The following is a 17,209-nucleotide window of genomic DNA, read 5'->3' on the forward strand; positions in this document are numbered from 1 at the left end:
GAGATAAAGAACACTTTTAATACATGCGACATTTTATAAAAATATGTGGGTTTTTTTTCCTGAACATAAATGATAAAAAAATACCAAGTGTCTGGTGATATGCAAGAACTTCTTTTTCTGTCCCATTCCCTTTTCACTGTTCTTGGCATTGAGAGCTCACACAGATATAATCCCTTATGGTGGGGGACTCTCCTTAATGAAGATCCCAGGCTGTGTCAATGTTTGTCATTCATAGTCTTCCCCTCCTACTAGATTATCTTCTAATCTGGTATAAATGTGAGGGTCCATTAAAAACAGTAATAGCAACAACAACACACCAGAAAAATATCACAATCTTCCTAAAATATCTGCCAATTTCAAAAAATTTTAAGCTAAAAATGAAGGTTCTGGTAAGAATCCCCTTCACTTACTGTCCTTACAGTGAGTCTTGTCTTGAAATGAGTCATGAAGAATTCAGCTAATTTCCTCTTCCACCCTACTTCCCAGCAAAATCTATTTCCGACTACCTCTCTGATTAATTCATTCTCACCCTGGTCTTCATCTTATTCACTTTAACTGGTAGTAATGTTTGTGGGCTGAATTAATACACTTTCTAATGTAATTTCAGAGGTTCATATTTACAATGTTGTAACACAGTGCTCTGCAATATCACTTAGTCCAGCAGTATTTGTCCAACTCCTTGCAGCATAAACTTGCACAGTGGCACTCATTTCACTTGGAGAGTGGATGGAAAAATGTCAGCTGTTGAATCAAGTAAATTCACTATAAATTCCTATATGTGGTTCTGCATTCATCTGCATGTAAACCACATTAATTTTCATGAAATTGTGCAGTTATATTGGTGCAATGCCACTCAAAATAATTACTGTTCTATTTAATTTTGTATACCGTTGGTTTTATGGCATAAAAATATATACTGGAACTATATTCCATTAAATTCTTAACCTTCTTACACATTTAATAGACATTAATATAAAAAAGTGCATTTTCTTGAGGAAAAACAGGAGTGATAATAAATGATTTATGATGGCATATGTTGCATCAGGAGATTTTTCATGCTTCACTTGACAATTATTTGCTATTTATTAATTTGTCTTTCCTTTCATGAGAGTTCTCAGTTTGACAGGGACATGTTTCTTAATTTCATATCACCTTAAACAGATTTGTGGCAAATGCTAATATTAAAAGTTAACTCTAGCCTCTACATCTAAATTAGCATGACTAAAATACTTCGTGTGCTTTTTGGAGAAAACTGATACAATTTTAGGGATTTTTTTTTTAATTGAAATTGTCTTTTACCTCAGCTTTGAAAAAATGGCCAAGAAGTAATCTTTACAGGACACAGGTCATGTGAAGGGTATATAAGATACTTGTATAGCACTTATACTAAGATACTCATAATTATTTCCTTTAAGCCATTATGTACATGATATTTCCAGAAATTACAATGCTGGAGTTCAGTCAATTGCTAAAGAAAAAAAACAAAACAAAACAACTCTCAGGACAGAACACAATTATTTTTACAGTAAGTAGAAATTTTCCTTGTGCAATCATTCTGGAAGTCAGGAAATATCAGCTGTTGTGTGATATGATATCTTTATTGTAAGCATAATACTCAACCAATGTTTTTCGTTACCAATACAGAGTCAGGTTACAGGCAACTATGTAAGGGTTTCCATAAAGAACATACAGAAAATGGACTCTGATAATAAATACAAATATGCAAATGTATTCTTATGCAAGTACATATTTCTTACATGAGCTCATGTGTACTCAGTGGACTCTTGGTTTAGCATATATTGATGTATCTATAGGAGATTCACGATTGTCGGTCCCTTCCTCTGTCCTCTCTGTGTCCTGCTGAAATATTAATGAATTTCACAATTTCCTGATATCTACAGTCATTTGATACCCTGCCACTTAAAAAAAAATCCATAAGCAGTCACAAATACACTTTGAACTATCAACTTGCTGTTGTTGAAAGAAATACGGTGTTGGCATTTTAAGAGTGTTGTAAGCCTTGTTTTTAGAAGATGGCACTGACAACTTTTCTTCCCTAGTACTGGTTTCCTCCACCAGCAAGCTCAGAGTTGGCATGTAACTTTGGTTACTGTTGTCATGGGTAGAACATCGCCTGCGGGCAATCAGAGGCACGATCTCAACTGCTGCTCCTCCAAGCCTTTGCTTATCTCTAGAAAAGATCCACTGGAGAAGGCTTTCTCATTTTTCTAGCTCTGCTGCAGGTATTCTTGATCTATGACACATTTAATAGTAACCATCTGGACTACATGGCTAGCTTCAGCACTTTTAATAGAAAGATTTTTTTCTAACCCATTCCCACTAGACTTGGGGAAAATCATGAATATAAGATGGGATACTGGCAGTTGTGGTGCCCTTCTACTAGCTACAGCTGGAATGTTTAATTGTGGTATGAGGATACTTGGAATAAGTTGTTAAAGTAAAAACAGTGCTTGTCCCTACTGCAGTTGGTGAGTCTCCTAATAGTAGCAAACAGAATTCATGTTTATGACTAGGAGCTACTTCTTTCAACAGGGTTCAGCAACAGGTTACACAGGTGAGCAGCAGCTACCTACTCCCAGCTACAGTTTTCTCTCTCAACTGGCAATCCACAAAAATATTCCTCAGACATTGGCTACAGCCATTTGTGCAACAGTTACAGAACTTCGGAGCAAGTTCTAAACAACATTTGGGTGCCCAAGTCACGCTCTGAAAAAGATAAAAATAATGTAGATAGAACTTGCTGTTAGACACTGAAGAATTCTTCTTTGTCTACAATATTTGCTGAATGTGAAGGGGATAGTTTGCTGTCTGTCATGCTTCCTAAAAAGAGTTGCCAAGTCTGTCTTCAGATTTGCTCCTACTTAAAAAAATTCCCACATAATTTACTTTCTCTTAAATAATGAAGAAGGAAATAAAGCCGCCAAGACGTTTCATTGTTTGAAGACAGTTGGTCCAATTTGGGACCTGCACTTACTTTGGGGTAATAATGACAATAACATTCCATGGAAATGTATAGATTTAATTAACTAGCTAATTGATTCATAGAGTGTCTGTGCAGGACGGATGACGATGAAATAGCATGTAGCTTTTCTCCTTACTGATTGAAATAATCAATATAATTTCTCTGTCTTGCAATAACTTTAAAGGAGAGCTTTATCCTGTTCATTTTTTACCTCCTAACAAAACCAGCTGTCACGTTAGGAAAACAAAAAGGTGGTGTTTTTCCACAGAAAGTCACAGAAGGAGTGAACTGCACACAGATTGTTTCGGAGCACCTGAGAGCGGAGAGGTGCTGCAGCTGCTGCTGAAGTGTGTGGAAGGGCTCTCTCCGCTCTGTGCATCGGGAACAGGACACTTTGCTGCCCTTTTACTGAAGGGTGATGATTATTCTGGGTCTGCTCGCAGCACCATGGACCCATCATAACATGGACCATCCAGGATAGCAGCCAAATGTTATCGGCAGGAAAACAGGCTGTAGGGGAGAGTAGAACCTCCTAGAAGGTCTCACGGTGTAAGCACTAAAAAATAAAAAGCGCCAGATAGCGTTTCTTATATAGCACATCTTAACAAGGCAGACATAAGTGGAGAGCCGAATGTTGCCTGCTGGTGTCCTTTCCCCCGGCACCCTGGGAAGAGGTGCTCTCTGGTGGACAGAGGGAAAAGCTGGTCTGCGAAACATGCTGCTGTGCCCTCGGTGAGCTAGACCCAGCTCAGAAGCGGGCTGGAGGCTGAGGAGAAGAAAAGAGCGCCTTTCCTCTGTGACAGCCCGCCGGGAGAGTGGGGCTGAGGGAGGAAGGCTGACCCAAAAGCATCCAAAGCGCCAGAACGGGGACCTGTGGATGTCCCTTGCAGCCGGCTCCCGGGCGGGCGCGGACACCGGGCTCCCCTAGGACATGTCCGCGGGAGCGCCCGGGGCCGAGCGGGGCTGAGCGGGGCCGAGAGGGGCAGAGCGGGGCAGAGCGGGGCCGAGAGGGGCTGCCGCCGACCCCCGGGCGCTCTGTCACTCAGGGCATCGCCGTCCCCGCACGGCAGCCTCTGCGGGAGCGGCGGGAAGCTCCGCCTCCGCCCGATCGGCAACAGCCTGATAAAGGCAGGTGCGGGAGAGCAGCGGGACCCCAGCTCGAAGCATCTGCTTGTGCACGGAGCCCCTGACCCGGCCTTTGCCGCCCCGGCAAGGCGGCTCTCGGTCCGGGACAGGAGGGGACCCCGCCGGCCGCAGCCGTCGGGCGCGTCCCTGCCAAGGGACAAGGACCTCGCCCCCAGGGACCTCCGAAGAGGCGGGATCTCTCCGGGAAGGGGAAGCAGGATTTTGTTGTGTGGCTTGAAGATGAGGCAGGTATCTGGAGTGGCGCTCCTCCTGGGGCTGATGGCTCTCCCAGCGGCGCTGGGACAGAGAAGTTCGGAAAGCCCTAAATATAGCAACCAAAGCTTTGCCATCGTCTCTTTCAAATGGGATCACGTCAAGGAGCCGTATATCATTGCACTCTGGATACTTGTGGCCAGCTTGGCCAAAATCGGTGAGTCTGGAGTTACATATTAATATGTGTCCTCTCCCTTTCCCTTCCCCCTTGCCCTTCTCCCACCCAACAGGGTGTCTTCAGTAAATGAAGAAAGCTTATCATAGGTCCGCTGACCCGTTTTCAGGGGGTTTATTGTACTCTGTCCTGATTTCATAATACTGCCCTACACGGCGCTTTGCAGGGTGATTTTCACCAGCCTCGAGGGGTTACCTAGTTCATTTTCACCGCCCACGACTGTGGCTTCTGCATCTGACTCCTTGTAAACTCTTGCAATTCCTTGAGACCTTGCATTCCTCTTGCTCCCATGAAAAACTTTTTTGCGAAAGTGAAACAGAAATCTGCCCTTATTGCTTACACAATATCTATTAGGGTTTATGATATGCTTTTCTCCTGATTATGATTGTTAGCTCTATCAGCTGGTAACATCAAATATAAGCACTGCAAATCGCACATATGAATTTAGCATTCTCTCCTTTGAAGTGCATTGCTGAATGAGTGAAAGAACATAGTTTAGAGAGAAATCTGACATGTATTATCAGACCATCTGATGTAACTGAAATAAAGATAAGCTTTAGAGCACCCAGAATTTTCTTCAAGAAATTGGAAAAAGTGAAAAGCCAGTATTTAGCCTAACTTCAGTGTTGTTTAAATGAATTTATATGAATGCTCCAACTCTTGTGTTCTGAACTTTGTGACTTTTCCAAAAGCAATCTTGTATCAATAAAAGTCACGGTTTAATTGGAATGTATTTTACTTGATTGATGCTATTACTTTCAGACCTTTTTGCCTTTGGATCTAAAAGCAAACATCCAGTTTGGCTGACACTGTAAATGACAGTTTCATTTAAAATAAATATTTTCTATTATCAGTCCCATCTCAGAAGGTTAGCTGAAAATCCTACTGAAGACTTTCATGAACTTGCACTGTTAACACTAATTTAGTATACCAGAATCACATTCCATGGATTTTTCATGCTACAGAGAATGAAAGATGCAAAAAGGTATATTTAGGTGTATTCTGTCTAACACATAAGACAAGCATGGTAAGACCTGGATGGAAAATGCTGCCTCTAAACCCAGAAAAAAAGCACTTTAAGAAGGAGTAGTATGTTATAAGTTGGGGTGATATTGGACATCATTTTCCAGGAATAGGAAATGGCTATTGGAATAGCCATCATGGCTTTTACTTGATTAACCACAGCTATATAACTAAATACCTTTATCTGTACCTGTTTGACTACGCTATGCCAATAGTTTGTCTGTAGACAGTTGCTGCATCGTCTAGATTACATAAAAGACAATTATGTTTTAATTGACTTTTATTGATGAGTTATAGCAATTAGAAAGCTGGGAAAACCATATACAGGAAACAACTGTCAACACTGAGTACCTATAAAATTCTGCTGAAGTAATAAACAGGCTGCTTGTTTTGAACCTTCTTTTTGAAATACTGTTCTAAGTAAGTATAGTTAGTAAGGCCTTGTGCTATTTAGGCTTTGCTGTTCTGTACATGTGGCACAGTTGTATGGTGTAATATTAGTGGTGCCCAGCCATATCAGTTTTTGTCCAAAGTCACTGAACCCAAGAACAGGACAGTTAGATTGTACTATATTAAAATTGCAATGGCCTGGATTCAGATTAGTTGAGATTAATATGAGCCATTTTACCATGAAGTCCTTGATATAAACTCTTGATAAAGCACTTAGTGTCAAGAGCTGAGTGATGCTGATTCTGTTTTTAAATTCTTTGTACTTCTTTCACAGCTGCACAGAGCACATCACTTATTAGTAGATCCTACCTATCATCAGCCCCATCACTTTTCTTCCCCAAAGCTCTCAATCTTTGTTTTTTTCTCCCTTCACATATAATGTATTTTTGATTCTATACTACTCTGGACATGGTTTCTGAAGATGCAATGGATAACTGCTGTATTCCCCTGAGAGCACATGAATGTGTCTGCTCTCCCCACCAGTCACAAATATCACACAAAAACTCACTGTTCAACAGCTTCTTAATGAAGAAATCATGAAGGTGTTCATGTAAGTCTGTGAGAAAGGGAATTGAAAAAAATTGCTTTTCAGCCTTCTGTCTGCCTTGGTGTGTCAAGGGTTCTGGAAAGTAGGACAGAAATCTATGAGAAGATTTTGAATTGCAAAAGTCCTATGCTGGATCAGAGAAGGTTTGCATATTCAAAAAGTAGACAGAAAAGAACCAAGAAAGAAAATATAGAACATCTGTCCTTGGGTTTCTTTACTACCTGAAGCAGGTCAATTGTAGTGGAGTGAAAGTGCTGGTTTTGCTGTGAGTTTTTCAGCAGGGGAGGAGCTGTTCTTACACATGCAAGCTCACTTCTCCATGGCTACAGGGATTGGGAGAGTTATTTTACTGATGGATGATAGACAACTGGGTCAGCAGAAAGTGTTCTAGGAATTGCAGTTGATACCTGGGGATAAAGGTGTATGAGAATACTTTGCTTTCTTTTGAATTAGAATAGTGTTAGTGGTTTTGTGTTCATTTGGGTTTTTGTTGTTTTGGGTTTTTTTAGATTTGTTTTGTTTCAATTGTGTGGAAGTTTGGTTTTTTTTTTGTGAAAAACAAGTTTCAGTTAATGATATTATATGACTGGGGGAAACATTTTTGTATTTTTGCAGATTATCTGGGGCTTGATGTTCATGGTGTGTACAAGGTGTCCTGCAACGTAAACTATTTTATGTTAAATCTCATAAGTATCCCAAATACAAGTAGATGTGCCTAGTGTTTTGGACTTTTGGAGAAGGGAACTGCTCTTTTAGTTTTAGTTTAGTCTAGTTATTGGTTAACTCTAAATATTGCTACAAATGAGACTGGAAAACAGCCTTCATACTATTGGCTTTCATGCATTATAGAAAATAAAAAATTTGTGCCTTCCATTAAACTTCTGATGCATCTTGGTCTACTGTTTTACATAATCTAATTGATTTGATTTGATTTGACCGTCTTCATTTTAAATATTCCCACTCTTCATTCTTCCACTTCAAGTGGAACATTCTTAAGGTTCACAATGTTCTACTTTGGCTAATGATCTTTATTTCCTCTTTTGATAGGCTGTCCTATCACTGCAGAGGAGTATCCTTGTGGGATAGGGCCAATAAACTAGTTTCATTTATAAATCTAAGCCAGAAAATCCTCTTATCTACATGAAGAAGGTACACGAGGTACAACTGAGAGCCCTCCTAGTGGACTTCACGTGTCCACTTCCTGGTATCTCAGTGCTCCAGATGAAATAAGCAGTACCACTGAAAAAGAATAACCTCTAAATGCATACACGTGTGTATTTATAGCTACAGACAGTACAGACATTTCCTTGCTGTAGCCCTGCAGGTAAAGGATGTACCATTTTTAAACAACATTCTTACACAATATACTTCTGGTTTTAGATGAAAGACGCTTGTATGCTGACCAGACTCTCATGTTCTTTCTAAGTTCACTTGGCCATGTGTTCTTCTTCTTCACATGTCTGTCACAGATAACATCTTGAAAATAAACTTTGAATAAATAGATGCATAGAAGACACAATATTTTGGCAGGAAAGTCTCTACAGAAAGAGGTAGGCACAGGTGGAAAATCAGAAAACTTTGGAAACGAGAGTAGGAGTAATGAGCTCACAAGCTAAAAATGGCTAAGAAAAGAAATTTTTTAGCACTGAACATTGTGCACAGTTTTTTCTTGAGGGTATTTCTCAGGCCATGTCACTGAAAAAAAAAAAAAAAAGAAAGTATGCTTTCTACTTGGGGGATGCCTAGTACATGATGCTATACTTGTTCAAAGTTCTAGGAAAGAGAGATTGAATTTATATCTTTATTGGAGGCCATGCTGGGGAAATTGTGAAATTCCTTCTTGCAGTTAAAATCCTTTTCTGTACTGTAACATTTTTATAACATTTTTTCAACATTTTTACAGAAGAATAGGTATGTGTCTCAAAGTGGAAAAAAAAAAAAAAAAGCCCTACAAAGCAGCCTTTCTGCCTGTCTGGCCCCCTGGATTTTCTCAGGGTGTGCAGATAAGCAACTGGAAGAAATGGTGGGAGAGTAACTATGAACAGGAATGAGGAAGGGTGCACAGCCTTTTCATTATCTGAGTCAAACCTCTTGCCAACTCTTTTTGTTGGTATAGGTTATGCTGAGAATGTCACAAAAGCTTTTTTTAATTTATTTTTTTTTAAATTTCTGTGTACTTGTACACAAATTCTAAAGGCTTTTATATATGAAATTAAAAAGTGGGAGTGAAATCTGAATCCAGGGCAGCTGGTAAATCTGTCTTCAGGAATGCCACAATGCTCTGGAGGAGGGGGGAGAAATGACTCAAACAAACACTTAGGAGAAGGCTGGTGAAGTGTCAGATGGACTTGTTGAGTCCATCAGCTCTTGAGACTCCAGGAGGACACGAGCTGCAGAGCACAACACATCTCTAAGCTTAGAGATATGGGTCTCCACAAACGCTCTGGTTTCTGCACGCCTGAGCTCCTTCACATTGTCTCAAACTACCCTGAGAAAGGAGCTCTTTAGACTATTTTGTTAACACAAACAATTGCTGTGGAGAATTTTAAGCATGTTAGGGATGGGCTAGGGAAGGAACTGTGAAATGCAGGTCTAACCGCCCATCTAATTTAGACTCCTGCGGCAATATTTTCTTTGAAGAAATCAATAACCCTCCCTCCAAAGCAAACTGTCAAAACAAAAGCCCATTTGACTCCCAAAGTTTCTCCTCCTGGCACTCTAGCTACTGGAAAGTGTCAGTTACATAGAGAAAGTGATTTAGGGTATTGTTTTAATAAAATAAAAAATGTGAGACTAGCTCTTCTGTTGGCAATTCTTCAGTAAATGACATGGTTGGAAGAAAGGTTGAAGGATGATTTGCAGGACTTTACTGGGCATATTTAACTGAAAATGGAGTCAAAGATTGAAAGGTGACGATATCACCAGATCCTGCAAAATTTAAGCTACTAGCCTCCTCATGATTGTAGATCTTGTTCAAAGCTACTTTCATTAGCAAGTGATAATATGGAAAAAGTCTTTACATTGTGACTTAAGAAGTCTGGACTTGGCTATCTTCCCCCATATCTTGACAAAGATAAGAAGGGGAAAATGCTTCTTTTACCTTTATACTGAAGTCAGTAGAAGCTGAAACTGGTTAGCACACTTATAACAGAAGCACATGCATTTCCTCCCCAGATATGCATATAAACTATAAAATTGTGCTGGCAACTGTTACATACTTATGGTGTCTTCATTTCTGTAAGACGCTGTATTTCCTTTTTGCAAAGTGCTGCTTAGAATACCTTCAAGCTAGGAATGTTAATTACCGTAAAATCTGTCTTTTAAAGAATTACCTTTTGTATCCAATGTTTTATAAGTTTTTATAATATTTCCAAAACAGACTACTAGCTTTGCATTTCCAATGGTAGGAACAACTGTGTGAGCCATATTTCTATTAAATTTATAATCTGAAAGTGACTGTCTATTCCCGCATTTTATTTCCGTGTTACTCTTGTGCCTTACTCATCCTTTTCCTGTGCATCCTGTCTCCCTGTAACACACAGCTGTCTTCTTCCCCCTCCCCCTCCAAGTCTTGCAAGTCTCAAGTCTTAATTATTTAGAGCAGGGAAGAAGATATCAGGATAGTATAATTTGACAAGATTCAGATTACATCCCCTGGCGAATAGCAAATGTACAATGGCAACTTGTGTGAATTACGTAAGAAAACAATGGCATTTTGAGAATGGCCCTGAATTGAATACAGTTCAGGCATGCATACCTAAGGAAGGATCTCTGCCATCAATTACTTCCAGGCACCTGTGTGCAAAGTGCTCGGCGTTCTCTGCAGAACAATGGAATCCTTTTAATACTGTAGTCTTAGGATTGTTGAAAACATTGATTTACTGTCTTCAGAGCTCAAGCCACTTATTACTAAGAATGATCTAAACCCTCGAAGTGACTGTAAACATGTGGTATTGCAGCAGACCACAGCCCCACAAGAAACAAGAGCAAGCAGCAAACCCTTCCAGGTGCATAGAGGTTCTTCAAGTGAAAGGCTCTCAGGTTTATTTTTGTGGACCTTTGCTGTGTGAGAGATGTGTTGAGGCAGGGAAGCTGGTACTGGAAATCCTGAGTTATTACTTTGTTTGACACGTACAACCAGAAGCCTGTCAAAAACCAGTACTTTTACTGCAAGTTTGCTTTAAGAAATACTTGGACTCCAACTAAAAGAGTTCTTCCCCCACTATTTACCAGAGTTTTAACTGCTCTGAATTAAAGGGGTGGTGGATTACTTAGTTCTTCTGTATCTTTCATATGGCTTGCTCTATCCCAAGATGAAATGTTGAATCCAGAGTTATAGAAGAATATTTTTTATCTGAGTATTTTTTCTTTCAGGAAAATGTCTTTGATTTTTCTCTTCTCTGCAGCAGTGCAGTTAAACTAATGGCCTGAAGAACTAGAGTCTTTAATTGTTATTTAGTTTGTTGACAAGTGGCAACCATTTAAAACTGGAGACCATTGAAACAGCCTTGGTAAACCACAGAACATGGTGGATTGGTTGTGTTGCAATATTTTGTTTCCATTTGTAAAGCAATTTGCAGAGTGTTTACCCCTGTGGAAGGAGTGACTTGATACCAATTGGCTGCTATGTAAAGCACTGTAAAGTCATAAATACTGAAACTACAAGCTGACTAGGAAGAGCTGACCAAGATGGAATGCAAGACACCAAGTGGAAACACTTTTAATTAAGGCACGAATATTTAATGTTCATTCATGGAAGAAGAAAACTGGAAGGAAGGTATTATGAAAGGCCTGCACAATAAGAGGGGTTTTAAGTAGTTGGATTGAGAGAGTTTTCTCCTTCCATTAACTGAAAATAGAAGCAGTAACTCTGGATTCACTAAAATGTACTGAGGAGAGTTGTTCTGTTTTATCTAATGAAAGAAAAAATGGCTTGCTTTTTGTCAAAGCCAAATGTTGAAATAGCAGTAGTCACACACCAGGAAAGAAAATTTCAGTGTAGATAGTAGACTAATTTTCAAAAATATGTTGGTTATGATCCTTTCTGCTTCAATTGCAGTTTTTTAAAAATGGGGAAGAAATGTTTAAACTAGAAGCTTTGTGGATTCAGCCGTTCATTCAGTTTCATAAGTTGAGCTTTGAGGAAAATATTAAATATTAAGAAACCAGTAAATGTCTTTAGACAGTGAGACTTCACGCTTAAAATGTCCCAGGTGCAAACAGATTGTAAACTGATAGAGAGACTTGCTAGCTCCTTTATTAAAATTAATATTATTACATTGGCTTGGTAATGTAATAATATTCCAGGGACTAGGTTATACCAGTTAGTATAAGATGGCTTTATGTTAATATTATGTTAATGTTAGTATTAATACTCTAACAGTTGTACTGGAGGTAGAGTTGTTATGTGATCATACATAAAATTAATATAGGTCTAGTATGGAGATAATTGCAATTCTACTCCAGTGAAATACCAAAACAGGTGAATATCTACATGTAGATTTTCAGACTTTGGCAGCTTGGACATATGCTTAGGAAATTCACTTAATAAATGCTACTTTGTGGTTTAAGTGATCAAAATATTCATTCCAGATTGACTGAAGCAGTCTGTGAATGCTTGCTCTTCTGTCTATGCAGTCTAGAGTTTAAAGTGCTCTAAGATCTGGTTTGAATTAAATATCCAAATTTTCTGCTGAAATATTTCTAGCCCTAAGCTATTCCATCCTATATTTCATTCTGGGAATGAATTCAGGGCAGTAGTGAGCAGTGAACTGGGGAAAACCGTTGGATACTCGGTGTCCTGTAGTGTTCACATAATCATGAAATAACAGTATCACAGGCTTGTTGAGGTTGGAAGGTGCAACATCTGGTCCTGTGCTCCAGCTCACCCAGGGTGACCTACAGCTCATTGCCCATGATCATGTCCAGGCAACTTTTGGTTGTTTTCAAGGATGAAGACTCCACAACCCTTCTGGGCAACCTGTGCCAGTGTTTGGCCACCCTCACGCCTCTGCCAAACTGCTCTCCAGCTTGGTGCCCCCTGCATATGCTGGTGTGGGGGTTATTCCTCATCAGCTGCAGGACTCTGCACTTCTCTTTGTCAAACTTTACAAGGTTTCTGTCAGCTCATTTCTCCAGCCTGTCAAGGTCCCTCTAGATAGCAGCTCTACCCTCTGGCCTATCAGTCACTCCTCCCAAATTTGTGCCAAATTGTTGAGGGTTCTCTCTGCCCCATCATTCAGATGATTAATGAAGATGTTAAACAGGACTGGGCTCAGCACTGACCCCCGGGGTTCACCTCTAGTTACCAGCCCCCAGCTATACTTTGCACCACTGATCACCGCCCTCAAGGTCTGCCCATTCATCCAGCTTTCAATCCACCCAATTGTCTGCCAATGTCCCCTACAGCAGCAGCCTGAGGCTGTTCTGGGAGGCAGTGTCAAAAGCCTTATTGATGGCTCATTAGAAACTCGTCAGACACTGCTCTCCCCTCATCTTCCAAGTGCATCACTTCATTGTTATCAGGTTAGTCAAGCACTTTCATGTCGTGACTCCTCCTGAGAAATTTCTTGTCCTTCATGTGTCTTTTTACAGAGTTAGTTGCTTTTATCAATTATATCTGCAGAGCCCTGGATTAGCAGTGGTCATACATGAATGGACCTTTATCTACATTCTACCTGGTCAAAGAAAGCAACATTTCTGTATGCAATTGGTACACTTTGGTTAGCTGGTACAAAATTGCACACTACAGAGGAGAGAACAATACAAGGTGGCCATATAGTGGGCAAAATGGTTGTGCCATGATGAATTAAATAAAGTAATGACCAGGTACCTGCATAAAGTTTTTCTCTGAGCTAGGTACTCTCTTATCAGAGTGACTTCAATTTTCTGTCATGAATGGCTTTCACTCGTATGTCACTTACCCTTCTGCCTTCTCTTACCTGATACAGTGGGAATTTCATCTCTTATTTTAGCCAAAGTTTCCTCCAGGATGAACTGATATTCTAATGAATAGTATCACTTGATAGGAACATGCAGTAAGACCTGTTAACTGGTAGTACCAAGCTCAAGCAGAAGCAAATGAGTCAGCAGGAACATGTGTAAACTTGGAGATGGTGTTTGTAGTGGACCCTATTTCTTACAAATCCCTCTCCTGTGCACAAGCTCTACACCAGAAAAGCACACCTCTGTGGTTCTCCTCCGTACCAAGCAGCTATTACTTCTGCCTCTTCCACTTACAACACTGGCAATTTGCAACCTTGTCGCAGTTTGTCCATTTTTAATGGGCTTTTCTCAAGAAGACTGCCTTTGCCCTGCTAAAAAAAGAACCCTGAAGTTACTGCCATGATGATTTTCTATTCCTTCCCAATATGATACTCATTTGGCTAACTTAATTTCACAAAAGACTGAAAACTGACTCTGGATAGGAGGTTATTTCAATTATTGAACTAGTATTTTGTCAAGAAACATTATTGAATTGTAGCTAAAGTTATTTTGAACTCAGTTACTTGCTCAGATCAGCTGTTGTGAATGATCATTAGTGGAGAACGGTGTATTTTTTTTTTTTCTAAGTAGAATTACTGATTAAATGCTGTATTTGTTCTCATGTTTCTCCCTTGTTTCACTTGCTACCATAGAAGCCATGCAGAAAAGTGATCGCAAATAACTTTATAGGCAAAAAACTAACTGAAGTTGCATGCACAGTCTTTCTGGTGTAATGAGCTGAGAAAGATAGTCTACATCTAAAAAAATGAGCACTTTTGAACTGAGCAGTGCCCTGAACAACAATGAAAAAAGTATCAACAATGATAAAAGGTATGAGAAGAAGGGCAGGATGGAAGTCACAGATGAGGGTGCTGTTACAGAAGCATAAAAACACTGGAATTAGATTGTGAAAGAACAAGAAAAGAGCAGAAAGAATCTCCATATTTACATTCAAAGCCTAACAAGCACATAAATGTATTAATTATTTTCTCAATTTCTGTTGCTTTGTTATTGTAAAGATAAGCATTTGACTGCCATTAAAGGTTTCCTGTTAAAATATCTTCTAATCACTAAAAAGATTTTGCCATAAACTACTGCCTGACAGATTCTATCAAGATGTCTGTTAATCACAATATCAGGAGTTAGCAATGTAAGATTTGTGGCACTTTGCTCTATAGAGCTTCAAGAAGATTGTATTGGCTCTTGGGCAATCTGTCCTTAGGAGGACTCATCCAGTAGCTCTCCATGTTATCCTGTGAAGAACAGTGTATCTGCCATACAGGCAGCATTTCTTAGACAAGAGAAATAGGCAACATCAATATTTTCAGCTCAGGGTCATGCTAAGTATTCCTTCAAATGAGGGAGCCACCCTTCTACCTGTTCCCAGAGATTCTGTAAATCTTCTGGGCTATTTGAAGTTGGGCTTGCCAATTGCTGCATGGAGCAAAGTCTTATGATTGAAGGCAAGAATAAAAGATAGTAGTTCACTCTGGCCAGATATCTAAGTGGTTGTGTAGCATCTATAACAGAGACTGAAACATGTACCAGTGAAAACTTACATTGCTTATGCAGTAGAAGTGTCTGGAAAAGGAAGGCTGGTTTTGTTATTTTCTCCTTGACAAAATTTAGGAAAAAAGTCAACACTCCTCCAAAATTTTAGTTAGAAATAAAGTACATAGCAAGTTCAGAAACTTCAAAAAAAATTTTTTTTCACTATGATAAATAAAGCACTGAAGTCAGTGAAAAATAAAATTTTGTAATTCACCTTCCCTGCCCCCTGTTCAAGTTAATTCAATTTTCAGGCATTCTCTGATCTGAGGGTGAGGTTATTACAATTTACATGAACTTAAAAAAAAAGGACTGTCACATTTACCATGGGCTTAGGGAGAGAAGTAATTCCTTAGTACATAATACATTAATCTTATTTGAACCTTATGTTCCCTAGCGTTTCAGTAAACAGAAGAACATCTTCTTTTCATGTCTTGAATACTTGTACTGAAGAAAACAGTAATTAAGGGAAAAGCAAATTTTTTTTAAACCAAAATTATTACTTTTGTGCACTTAATAAAGCATCTTAATTCTTCAGCCTTTCTTAAGGAATACAGCACAGCTGACCTTACCAAAAACCATAATTTCTAAGGCATGTTCACTTGAATAGTGCTGTTTGGTGTTTGAAAGTATGAGGATGTAAAAACAGCAGGAGGAAGTATGAAGTTTCCTTCTGTTTGTTGTGATTTATGAGTAAAGATTAAAAGCATTCCAAGATAAACCTGCCACTGCAAGTGGAAATTCAGCTTGTGTGTGGCTACTGAAGTGCTTGTGTCAGGAAAGACCTATGCAAATGTAAAGGAGAATGCTTACATTTTCCTTTTGCTGCCTGGTGTAGCACATGTTGTCTGTTGCATTTTGGAGGACCCCAGTGTGTTGAAAGTCAGTAGAATCTTGTCGATATGCCCTCATGTGATAAATACTTTCTGATTACAGGGAGGCTAAGAAGTACTACTGCCAATGGTAAGGTTTCTGCTGTAGTGCCTAAAACACAGAATCTAGGATGTGCTTCTATACCCCTCAAGGAATTTTCTGGGGATGGTGGGAGGATTCCCACTCTGGGTTGGGTTGTGAGGTAGAGGGGGATCAGGGTATTGTATTTCCAGGGGTTTTCTGTGAGGGGTGAACAATAATGTGTGAATCAGTCACCTTTTTTCTTGTACTGCTCTGGCATTGGTATTGCTCCTTGTTTTATTTTATTGTTGCCTCCTGGACTGCATGAAAAGCAACATGGCCAGCAGGTCAAAGTGGGGTGATTCTCCCTCTGCCCCTCTGTTGGAACAGGTCCAGAGGAGGCCACCCAGATGATCAGTGGGTTGGAGCACCTCTCCTATTAAGACAAGCTGAGAGCATTCAGGTTGTTCAGTTGGAGAAGGCTCTGGGGAGACCACGTTGTTGTCTTTCAGTACTTAAAGGGTGCCTATAACAAAGACAAGGATGGACTTTTTGGCATAGGGCTAATGGTTGTGAACTAAAAGATTCAGGCTATAGAGAAGGAAGAAATTTTTTTTTGTGATGGAAGTGGTGAAACACTGGAGCAGGTTGCCCAGAGGCAATAAATGTCCACTCTCTGGAAATACTCAAAGCCAGGTTGGATGGATCTTTCATCGACCTGGTCTAGTTGAAGATGTCCCTGCTCATTGCAGGGGTATTGGAGTAGATGATCTTCAAAGGTTTCTTCAAACCCTAACTACTTTAGGATTCAACTGAACTTTAATTCACCTTCTACTACCAGCTATATGTGTTAATAAAAGTAAAAAAGAGGCACTACTGTGGGTAGTTTAGTAATATTTGATTAATACTGAATTCTTATTGCTCCCAAAGTTTTTGCACAGATATTTTTAAGAATATATGCAAAATATTTTTCCCATGTTGGAAGGGATCTGACTATATAATACACATTCTTGAACAAAGAAAAGAATCTTATGTTGATACGACTATATACTTTATATCTTACAATGGAACCATGCTTAGTCTATGTATGTGGCATTCTGGGGTGTTTTTTACTTAGGAAGGGATTTGTGTCTGGTTTCTACCTTTCTTTTTTCTTGAAATAAACAGTCATCTTAAGTACCCAAAATGTTTGAGTTGTGAGTTGGAC

General features: G+C 39.5%; 1 protein-coding gene across 2 annotated transcripts in view; it reads left to right on the forward strand.

Annotated features, from left to right (window-relative positions):
• Window positions 1-4,337: 4,337 nt before the first annotated feature.
• SLC9A3 (solute carrier family 9 member A3) overlaps window positions 4,338-17,209 on the forward strand; it is a 52,326-nt gene continuing 39,454 nt past the window's right edge. For both annotated transcript variants that reach the window (XM_088054606.1, XM_005525226.2), the window contains exon 1: window positions 4,338-4,538. In XM_088054606.1, coding sequence (XP_087910732.1) covers window positions 4,349-4,538 — 190 coding nt within the window. In that variant the 5' untranslated portion in view covers window positions 4,338-4,348. The remainder of the gene's footprint in view (window positions 4,539-17,209) is intronic.

The sequence above is a fragment of the Pseudopodoces humilis genome, chromosome 1 (genome assembly GCF_049639895.1).
Source record: "Pseudopodoces humilis isolate 2021_Gansu_Grassland_sample_001 chromosome 1, ASM4963989v1, whole genome shotgun sequence".
Classification (NCBI taxonomy): Eukaryota; Metazoa; Chordata; class Aves; order Passeriformes; family Paridae; genus Pseudopodoces; species Pseudopodoces humilis.